Genomic DNA, 10,433 nt, shown 5'->3' on the forward strand with positions numbered 1-10,433 from the left:
CGTTGACGTACTGGTGCTTCTTCAGGTAGTAGACACGACCTGAGGAAGGTCTCGACGCGAGGTGGTTTGCGAGCATGCGGATGGCGGAGCAACCCTTGAGGTAGCTGATGTGGTCGAAGATCTGGTTGACGTCGAGGGCGTCCTTGACGGGTACGTGGATGGCGTGGCTGGCACGGATACTGTCGAGCTTGAACGCCATCTCCATTCCCTCGTTGATGAATTGCGGCCAGACCTGCCACTCGGGATGCAGGTGATCAGTTGCGAGCCAGCCAACCCAGGTGGCAAAGCCCTCGTTCAGCCACAGCTCGTCCCACCAGTCCATGGTGACAAGGTTGCCAAACCACTGGTGGGCGAGCTCGTGAGCGACGACATAGGCCACGCGGTTGGCGTAGCGGGGCTCGGACGTCTTCTCGTCGTAGAGGACAGCCGTCGTACGGTAGGTGACCAGACCCCAGTTCTCCATGGCGCCGGCGGAGAACTCGTGGACGGCGAGCAGGTCGGCCTTGGGCAGAGGGTACTCGATGCCGAAAATGTCAGAGAAGTAATCGATGATCCTGGGCGCGTGCCACAGAGCCCAGCGGCCCTGCTCCTTGAGACCGCGCGTGGTGTAGACACGGACAGGCAGCTGTTTGCCATTGTAGCGGCGCTCGGTAAAGGCCTCGACGTACTCAAAGTCGCCGATGGCCCAGGCGAGAAGGTATGTGCTCATCTTGGGGCTGGTCTCAAAGGAGACCAGGTGGAAGCCATCGCGCGTCTTCTTGGTGTCCTTGACGGGCATGTTGCTGAGAGCGACCTGGTCGTCGGGGATCTCGAGCTCGACGTCAAAGGTGGCCTTGAGGTTGGGCTCGTCGAAGCAGGGGAAGGCGCGACGCGCATCGCAGGGCTCGAACTGGGTGCTCAGCATGTAGTGCCACTCGTCATCGCGGGGGACCGAGGCAGCGGGTGTGACGGCGGGGGTGTATTTGCTGCGGTAGAAGCCGGCCATGTCGTTGTTCAGGATACCCTCAAAGTGGATGAGGACCGAAGCCTTCTGGGAGGCAGGAATCTCCTGGTCAAAGGCGATGACAGCGCGCTGCTTCTTCTCATCGAGGGAGATGGAGGCGGATTCGTACGATTCGGTCGACTTGTTCTGGGTGACGGTAACGGAAGCCTTGGACAGCTTGAGCTCGAGGGCGTTGATGACGACCTCCTTGGTGGGCTTGACAACCTCTACGTCAATGCTACACGGAGGTTAGCGTCAGGCGTCATCATGGCGAGGGCGATCGGGAACGGGTGGTTGGCAACTTGCCTGACGGTTCCCTGGTAGGTCCAGTTCTTGAAGTCAAGCTCGCGCAGGGAGACGACATAATGCGAGGGCCTGATGGCATCGGGAAGGACATCGCGGTCCGCCATGTTGCCGAAAGAACTGGCGTGAAATGCCAATTCCGATGTGGTAACGGAAGAGCAGTGTCGACGAGGCGGGGTGGGAGGTCTAGAGTGACGTGACCAGGGATCAGCAAGACGAGTTCCGAACGGTAGCTCGAGACAACGGAGGCGAAAAGTAGGTGGGGACAAGGCAATCTGATAGCACGATTGCAGGTATGAGCAAGGTAGGATGTAGTGAGGTTTGGGAAAGGAAGGTTTCCAAGATCTCTTCCAGCTAAAGCTCAAGAACCAAAAGGCAGAAGCATAATACTCCGCCAGCCAAAAGGAGGGGCATGGAAGGAGGGGCAGATGGCGATCGAGACCGAGACCCACACCGCACTGCACACGAAGGTACACCTAGGGTATCAAAGGCAGATAGCTCTCTCACCGGGCCACTCGGCACGCAAGAGGGGGGCGGGCAGGGGATGCCCTCAGATGAATCCGGTGAATGGATGGGTAGCAAGGTCTCCAATGGCGGGGATCCAGTGCGGGCGCATCAAGCTGCTTAGGGTCGGTCGACAGCCTACCTACCTCTGGGGAGGTCAGGTAGGGGGAGCGTCAGCAGCTGAGAGCTCCGAGGCCCAGGTGCCTACCAGGTACCCAAAGTGCCCTGCGCTTAGCAATGGCTACAGAGCAGAGCCTCCGCCATGCCACCGTCAGTGGACCGCCGGGGCTCCACAATGTGCCGAGCTGTGGACATGCAGCACCAAAGAGCTGCCTTTTAGCTCTCCCTGAGGTGCTGCCTGTCACGCTGGGATCCCAGGGGTACCTGTGTCTCTCTGGGGGGGTCTGGATTCGAGTCTGCCCCAGCTTCATGGACGTACCTCAGTTGCTCGCCGTGCCGCCGTGCCGCCGCCGCCAGCTCATGGTGTAATGGCAACGTCGAGCCGGTCGGAGCCGAGCGCGGTGTCGCGGGCGCCCAAGTAGTGACGAGCGACGAAAACTGCTGGGAAAAGCGCGTGTGCGTGACGGCTCCACACGAAAATGTGATGGCGGACGCGGATGCCGATGCAGAGACGCACGAGAGCCTTGCCCCTGACAGCCACCCAGCCGCTCCCAGCCTCGAGCTGAGAAGGCCGACGTGGGCCATTGGCAGAAATAGGACGTTGCCCGGTTGCTGTTCTTCAACCGAGGAATGATGAATGCAAATTGATGGTGATGCTCGCCCTAGGGCCAAAGTCCCCCTGCCTGTAGTCGATCTTGGGGTGGTGTCGTTCGATTGGTGAAGAGAAGTCACTGACGAACTGGGCTCAGGCCAAGCTTATTCCGGGACAGTGTGAAACCGGCATTCTCATACTTCACACGGGGTTTTGTCAACACCAGGAGAACGACCCATCACTTAGTAGTATAGTCTACTCAGCGTCATCACAAGTGGGACAAGTCGTATCGCTGCCATAATCCCACGCGAACAGCTCGTCAGGAGAACGCTGGCTTGTTCATTCAAATGCAAAGTAACGCTGCTGATAAAGGTGACGCGCACCTGGCCAATCCATCATATCGTGTCATGCCTTGCCCAACTTCCTAACCTCCAAAGCATGTCCATGATTCGACTCATTGAACTCCTCCTCATCCTCCTACTGTCAGTCTCCCATAGATTGTGCCGCGTACGATATGATGATCGTTTGCTCTCTTCCCTTGCCCCATGCATGCCCATGTTCGTTATGACGGGGAAAAAATAGAAACCCTGCAACCCTGCCCAAACGCCCCAGCCCATGGAAACCGATTCCGCAACGAGCCCTGCCGTACCGCAACACAGACCGATTCCGCTTGCCAAAGGAAAAAACACCCGATTCTCGCTATAGACGTCAAGCTTCCATGAGGCTCATGCCTCTAAATCATGCCACTGTTGTGCTGGTTGCCGCCTCCTCTTGCTGCACCTTCTCCGAAACCGCCTCCCACCACTTCGTATGTGCTGCGCGGTCCACGGCTCCGACCCGTGCCAGCTCGTCCACAATCTCTCGGACTTGCGTCGCAAACTCGGCGAGCCCGAGCCCCGCCAAACGCTCACCAGCCGTGCTTGCTGCCTTGACCTTCTCGCTGGCTGACCCTGCGCCAAGCCTGGCAAACATGTGGCCGCGAAGTCGCGTCAGCAGGAGCCGCAACACTGGTTCCTGCGGTTCGGCCCCATTCAAGATCGATTCCTGGCTTGCCTGGACGACCTTGGTAACAAGCGCCCGTAGATGTGTCTTGGTAGCCGCCGGCATCGTCCGTCCTGCCTCGAGTGCCACCATGACGCCGTGCACCGTCGTCTCCATCTTGTCGTGCTTCGCTTCGAGCACCAGCATGATGCGAGCCGCTTCCGCTTTCCACGGCGAACGCACGTCCCGTTTGAGTATGTTCTTGCACTGAAGAAGAATGGCTGCGGCAGTGACAATCCTCTGTGACGCCAGTGACAGTCTCTGCATCCTCTTGTAGTCCAAGAGGAGCATTTCCGGCACCGTCTCCTCTCGAATGGGCAGCGCTTGCGTGAAGAGATCGACCATCATCTGTGCGTAAAACTTGTCGGCCGTTGGCCTGTTCTTGGCGTGGTTGATGCCTTCAGGGTCGCGTTTGCTCGCTTCCGCGAGCACCCTGAGGCGTGCCGAACGCCACGCTTCAACGGCTGCCGTCAGCTTGTGATGGCCCTTTTCCAGGGCTTCATCAAATTTCTTGGCTTCGTACTGCGGTCCAGACTCAATGAGTTGCGGGGCTGCCGTCGATAACATATAATTGACGTAGTCGCACAACATCACGTCGATGAAGCCTGTCAGCGCCTCTACTCGATCCACCAAGGTGCCCTGATGCAGTTTGTTTGTCACAAGGTCCTTGCACTCATCGTCACGATAAGGTGCGCAGAGCTTGGGTAACAGAGAAGAAACCGCTGTGAAGAATTTCTCATAGGAAAAGCTTCCCATCTGGAATTGCTGCTCTGCAAGCTCAACGTCGAGGACCTCGCCGATTGTCTTGTGCATGAACGCGCCTGGCCGTACCAGTCGTTGAAGTGACTCTTTGAAGTACCGCATCATTGTCGCAAAGTACATGAAGCCAGCCTCCGACTCGTTGGAGTGAAGCTCGGCCCTCATGCCCTCAAAAAGTGGTTGCTGAAAGGTCGCCCTGTGCTCGCAATATTCATCGGCGGGAATCCGGTACTCTCGGTTGATAGCCAGTTCGTGAACCACAACACGGTTCTGCGGCAAAAGTCCGCTCAAACCAGGCGCCAGCACAATGGGCAGTGGAGGTTGAGCTTTCGTAGAGGCTTTCAGCGGTGTCGCTGGCGGTGTGACCGTCTGATCTCCCGAAGAGACGAGACTCGCGGCGGTAGCAGAGCCCTCGGCGCTGTCCGAGACGCGTGGCTTCATGTCAGCAGTGGGTTTGTTGGCCGCGCGAGCCTTGCGCGCCTGGCGCACGGCATCGGCGATCATCTTCTTGCCCCTTTCCTGGCCAGCTAGCTTCTTAATCCGCACAATCAGTTTGACTTGATTGTCTTTGATGCTCTCACGATACGGCTCCGCGGAAGCATCGTCGGTGCTATCTTTGACCGTCTGCCAAATCATGTCCAGCTCGACAAACTGGAGTAGCATGACCTGCACGAGCGAGTCCGAGTCACGCGACTTCCAAGCAATGAAGGCGTTATGGAACGTGGCGTACTCTTCAGAGACGCCCTGTCGCAGCTTAGCTGGGGCCGTGTAGTTGTTACTCGCAGTGAGGCGAGAAAAAACATTTTCAAAGCAGATGAGTAAATCCCTTGCTTTCGATACGAGATCCTGTAATTGCGGATTAGCAAGATCATCGTGAGGCATAGGTTGAGGCAACTGTGCTCCAACCTGCTCCTGCTGTGCTGCGCCATCCTTGTTGCTCAGGACCTGAGCCGGATGGCCCAAGATGATGAAGGCGCTGAGGAACGTGCGGACCGCTGCCATCTCGCCAACAGAGCCCGGTTGACCCTCCTGCAAACCACAGATGCGCAGAATGCGAGCTGTCCGCAGAAGAACTCTTTCTTGGCCGAGCAGATCGACGACGCTGTCGAAAGTGGTGTCGCGGATCCCGTCAACCGTAAGGCCTAACTCGGCAAACTCGCCGACTGCACGTTTCCTTTGCACTGCCCGCCACCACCATTGAAGCTTTCCTGCTGCCTCGTCTTCGGTATACAAAGGACCTTGCTTTGCTTTGACACGCTTCGCCGATGATGGCGGCGAAGAGGGCGGGAACTCGCCACTATCCTTGTCGTCGTTGTCTTCGGGGAGCACGTCCAGAGAGGTCTTCTTGTTCGTCAAGCTCTGACCTCGGAAGCGTTTGCTGGCCGAGCGGTTCTTCAGCTCCTCTCGCCTGCGATCGGCTTCGGCCATGCGCTCTTCCATCCGTGCCTTGACACGAGCCAGCTCGGTCTCTCGCTTCTCTTTCATGCTCTCGGCGACTGCCCTCGCCTTCTTGACATCCTCGGCGCACGAGGCCACGATTTCGGCAAGCTTCTTCTCTCGCGCTTGTTGAGCAGCGAGAGCGCGTTCTTCTGATGAGGAAGTGCCTCTCGGCGTTGCCTTGGCCAGGGCCGCTCGAATGCGCACCTTCTCGGCGTGGGCTGCACGATCCGCGAGCCGGGCCTTGCGGTCTTCGAGGAACGACGTGCGCCGCAGATGTTGGGCAATCAGTTTGCTTTGGTGGCCGTCGCTGTTGCGGCGGGTGTAATTGTGGGCGGACGAACATCGCGAATGGGCGGAGGATATGGAGTTCCGCCGTGAGGATGCCGCCGAGTCTTTGCGACGGGTCTGAGTTGGGCGGTAGAAACGCGCGGCAATTCTTGGCGGTGGTGCGTGGATGTGTCCGACGGCATCATCGTTGTCGACATCGTCGTCAGAGATTGGTGGCATGGTCAGGTTTATGTTGTTGACGTTGACTTCGCTTGCTGCTTCTTCGTCAGAGAGGGGCTCAGGAGGTACGAGTGGCTCCTCCATGGTGTAGTCGGGGTCAACACGATCGGACGTGGACATGTTGGCCAGAGCAGGGAGGCTGTCGAAGGTATCGAAGATGTCGGAAGTGTCGAGGCAGCACCTTCGCCCGGGCTGTTTCAGAGAGGTTTGGAGGCGTCCAGGCTATCTTTCTGTGACGAGCGCGAGAACTTATTCCAACGGGTAGACGAGGTTGAGTTTGGGAGAAGTAACAGTGCGGACTTTCCTCCGATCTGTGCGTATAGGTCTGTATGTTTACCCTGGCTGCGATGGTCGTCGTGGACGGACTGGGGCCGAACAACAAGGGGACTCGGTGAGGATCGTCGGGCAAACGAGAGATGCACCCGATCCGCACCGAAATAGATGATTTCAAAGCGAGTGACCAAATGAATATTGGGAGAATAAGTCGTCAACAGCCAGGCTCGCAGTCAGAATGGGGTTCTGACAGGGTCGGCATAAGGGTAAGGAAGATGCGAAGTGGAAACGAAGGTTGGCTGCAACGGTGATCGGGTGTCGAGGGGTGATTCAGACACCAATTGTGAAGAAGTGGAGGCTGGGGGATGGGTATGCTGGTTGGTGTGGGACGGGAGCGAAGGAAGGAATGACGGAAGCTTCCAGTTCCCTGGATGCGGACTGCACCTGCCATCCATCTGTCTGCTCAGTCTGCTTACGGAGACAGACAGACAGACAGACAGACACACCGTACCCATCGCGCCATGCGCTGTGACAACGCTAGCCCGCCGCCCTGAAATGTCCCTGGAAGCAGCAGGGCAGCAGGGCAGCAGGGCAACCCAGGCAGTTGCTACTACCATCTGGTAAGAATAAGAAAGAGGAATGCTGCTCGTTCAAACACCAGATAACGAATACTTCGGGGCCTTCAGCACTTTTTCTGTTCGCCCGCCCAGCAACGTGGATTCCAAAGGACGGTGTGACTCCCTGCTTGTCTCGAATCACTTGTAACCCGCTCCAAGCGGGTGGAGGGGGAGTTGATACTGGGAAGCTTAACTGTGCGACAGAACTACTAGGCCTACCTCCTGTAGAGAGGTCCTGTGGTGTCATGCTTGCCCCATCTGTCGACATCCACTCTGATCTGGCGTCCGGGGATCTCATCGGTCGTTTCCGTTAAGATGCAAGATCACGTGCATTTAACACGGAACAGATGAGCGTGAAGGCGTTGTCAGCAATGGAGAACAGAATGGCAGATTCCCCGACGCCTGATCTTGCAATTGTGGTTTGTCAGATGGCAGACGTCAGTTCCCTTGAGTGAAGTGGTCTATAGCGCATCACACTCGTGAGTTCCCTTCTGGTCCCTCTGCCTCGCTGTTGACTTTGATGAGCCGGCCCTTCCGATCCTGGATTGAATCCACGTCACTCGAGCTTAACTTGCTACAGACGCTCTAATTACCTTCTAGCGTGATGAAGATGTTTGAGTGAATCGTTTGTTACACAAACGGCCTGCTTCTGAACCGCTGCGATGACTCGCGCCAGACGCCATCCTGGGTCGCTTCTTGCTTGCATGAATAAATAAGGCTGAGTCCTGCTTTGCGGTACGTGCTCATGATTCCTCCTGCTGACTGTACATGCATGGCAAGGGGCTTGCTTGTAATGCAAGTAAATTCTCGGTTCGTCCGTCAAGATGCTAGATCGGTTCAACTCTGGCCGGCATGCCTCACCGCTGGTAGCGCATTGCGTGTTCCACGCGTATCTCGGTCGCCAGACCCGCAACGACCTCGCAGCGGGGGTCAGGTGGTGCAGCGAGACCGTGCCGCCCCGCGCGTGGAGTTCAAAGACCTGACCTGAGTCAATGACGACCACAGCTTCCCTTCGCGACTCGAAACGGCGGTTGTGAGCCGCTTGGCTCTGGATCAACGCATTCTTTGTTTGGCACGGAGCTTATGGGGCAGCTATTGTTGTTCGGGCACAGCGCCATCAACGGCGGGTTCGACAGCGCAACCTGCCAGACAGAAGTTCCGTCCGACGGACTACGAGTCCGGCACCCTGCAACACGCTAACACAAGATGTGTTTCCAGAACATCGCTACCATGAAGACAAACCTAGCGGTTTAGGAATAGCTGGCAGTCCTTCACTGCCGTCAAGCGTTTCCATAATAGATCGAGCGCCGTTCTTTGACGTCAAAGATGGAAAGAAAAATATGTCAAGCGCTCAGCTGGGGTGACACCTTAGGCGAAGAAGCAAGTGAGCTGCTAACTCTTCTCGGTATGAGCCGTCACTCGTGGCCCAGTCACTGGTCTCCTAACGGCACTGACTCGCCGGCACATCTGGGCGACCGGCCATGGAAAGGCAGGGAGCTCGTCTCGAAACAAACGGCCGCGAGCCTGGCCTCGTGCGCGGCTCGGACTGTGTTCAAGACCGTGAGACGCATTTCGTAGCAGGGGTTAAAACCTAGGATGACCCAGGTGGTCTCTTCTCAAGGCATCAAAGCCAGCGGCAGCACCCGGCTGGAAGGTTTACTGGTGATCGGTTTGTGACGTTGAGATGATGGCTGACAGGAACCGGGATGCACCCCAGAAAACATCCAACACTCCCACGTACACCAACCCTGAATCGTTACCTCGGTGTGTCGGGTCATTTGCTGCCAGATGTGGCCAGTCACCACCAGATGAGAGGGGGGTAATAAAGCAGCTGTTCTGTTCTGACAAGAGTTCGCATCAGGAGTAGCGACTTATGGATAGCTGGCAAAGTGGGCGTACAATGTGAGCTGTTTTTGGCGGCATCAGCGCTGATCAAGCGGTCGACATGGGTCTAGAACCTGAAGATCAGTGTGGCAGCCCTGAGCATGTGAGATGCAAGACCAAATCATCTACAGGCAGGGTGGGGTAGATGGGGTTGGGGAGGGGGGGGGCCTATAGTGGCCGTGGCACGTACCGTAGACAGCATGTTGGTGCCGTGGAGTCCGGTTCAAGAAGCCACAGGACCCTGGCGGACCTGGCTGTCAACCGGCTTTGAAAAGGGGGCAGACAGGAGAGGACATGATGAATGGGGGTTTCAGTTCCGGCCCTAATGCCAGTGTCCAAAGGTGATGTCGCGTCTTCCGGTACATATTAAGGAGACTGCCTGGGTTCTGGGGGCGGGATGTGCTTGAGCGAACGATGAAACCCAAATTTAGCAGCTTAAGGTTCACAGGCGTCCGCTGACAGACGTACGTAGGTGTCAGCTTCGGGACGCGGGTACCTGGGGGCAGTTTTGCTCAGTGGCTAAAAAATGGCCCGAGCGCACGAGCAACAACGAGTACAAGCTGGCTACGTCATTGCGGCGCACGAGACTCGGGTAGAAAGGACCAGTGAGATCCGAGGGGACCTCCGTGGAGCCACCAGCTCGTTGGGGTAGGTAAGGTATCGGTAGCAATGGAATGAGGTGTCTGGTGTATTGAAAGTCTCTCGAAAATTTGAAAAGAGTTGAAAAAAAAAAAAAACCCCCGTCTGTCTGTGAATCATACTGCACGTACGGACCTAGATGAAATGACTTGCTTGCCCTGATCAGATGAACCTGACTTTGAACTGCTTTGCTGGCCTAGAAGCTTGTGGATAAGTACAGGGCCAAGAGAAGCAAGCACCTGGGAATGCAGAATCAGAGACATGGATTTCCAAGGTCCGGCGCATCCTATGACGCCATGGGATTCTCCCATTTTCCACTCTGCTCAATTCCATCAGCGTCCCATGCGGCCAGGCGTCATGTGCGCCTGTCAATCCTACCCTGTGTGAGCGACAGCTTACATGTACATTGCTTGGTGCTTGCTGGTCGATGGTCCCCGACCTTTCACCCTCCGCTCAATGCTGCTTTGTTGGCTTCGGTTCACTGCTTTGCTCACTTCAGACGCGGTGAGTTGTACTCCCCTCTCCTCTCGTCGGAGCTGTTCGTTTATTATGTGTGTGTGTGACTGACCCTGACCTGACCTGATCTGACCTAGCAATTTCTTGACTGGACTCATCTATGCCTGGCAATTTGCGTGCCTGATATTGCCATGGCCAGGCTTGCTATTTTCGCTGACTCGCCTAACCAAGGAACAAGTTGAACAAGTTGGCAGCGATGGGCTTGTGTTGTTTGTCTTCACCTGCCAACGTGACGACGCAAGGCCACGATGACAAG

The 10,433-nt window shown here is 56.7% G+C and overlaps 4 protein-coding genes across 4 annotated transcripts in view; 2 read left to right on the forward strand and 2 right to left on the reverse strand.

Moving 5' to 3' along the window:
• Nucleotides 1-1,392, reverse strand: part of VDAG_07150 (alanine/arginine aminopeptidase) — a gene marked incomplete at both ends in the record, with an annotated part of 2,827 nt that extends 1,435 nt beyond the window's left edge. Inside the window, 2 exons of the mRNA XM_009656055.1 lie at nucleotides 8-1,220; nucleotides 1,271-1,392. Of these exons, the coding sequence (XP_009654350.1) occupies nucleotides 8-1,220; nucleotides 1,271-1,392 (1,335 nt within the window). The remainder of the gene's footprint in view (nucleotides 1-7; nucleotides 1,221-1,270) is intronic.
• Nucleotides 1,393-2,026: 634 nt separating this feature from the next.
• Nucleotides 2,027-2,506, forward strand: VDAG_07151 (uncharacterized protein; the record flags this gene model as incomplete). Its single annotated transcript, XM_009656056.1, has 3 exons — nucleotides 2,027-2,169; nucleotides 2,234-2,365; nucleotides 2,455-2,506. 3 exons carry the CDS (start codon nucleotides 2,027-2,029, stop codon nucleotides 2,504-2,506), a joined length of 327 nt encoding a protein of 108 aa, XP_009654351.1.
• Nucleotides 2,507-3,239: 733 nt separating this feature from the next.
• Nucleotides 3,240-6,368, reverse strand: VDAG_07152 (IQ calmodulin-binding motif domain-containing protein; the record flags this gene model as incomplete). The annotated part of the gene is made up of 1 exon (XM_009656057.1): nucleotides 3,240-6,368. The coding sequence occupies one exon, from the start codon at nucleotides 6,366-6,368 to the stop codon at nucleotides 3,240-3,242; it is 3,129 nt and encodes a 1,042-aa protein (XP_009654352.1).
• A 3,180-nt stretch (nucleotides 6,369-9,548) lies between these two features.
• Nucleotides 9,549-10,048, forward strand: VDAG_07153 (uncharacterized protein; the record flags this gene model as incomplete). Its single annotated transcript, XM_009656058.1, has 2 exons — nucleotides 9,549-9,670; nucleotides 9,862-10,048. The coding sequence occupies 2 exons, from the start codon at nucleotides 9,549-9,551 to the stop codon at nucleotides 10,046-10,048; spliced, it is 309 nt and encodes a 102-aa protein (XP_009654353.1).
• Nucleotides 10,049-10,433: the final 385 nt, after the last annotated feature.

Source organism: Verticillium dahliae, genomic scaffold, assembly GCF_000150675.1.
Source record: "Verticillium dahliae VdLs.17 supercont1.15 genomic scaffold, whole genome shotgun sequence".
In the NCBI taxonomy this organism is placed as follows: Eukaryota; Fungi; Ascomycota; class Sordariomycetes; order Glomerellales; family Plectosphaerellaceae; genus Verticillium; species Verticillium dahliae.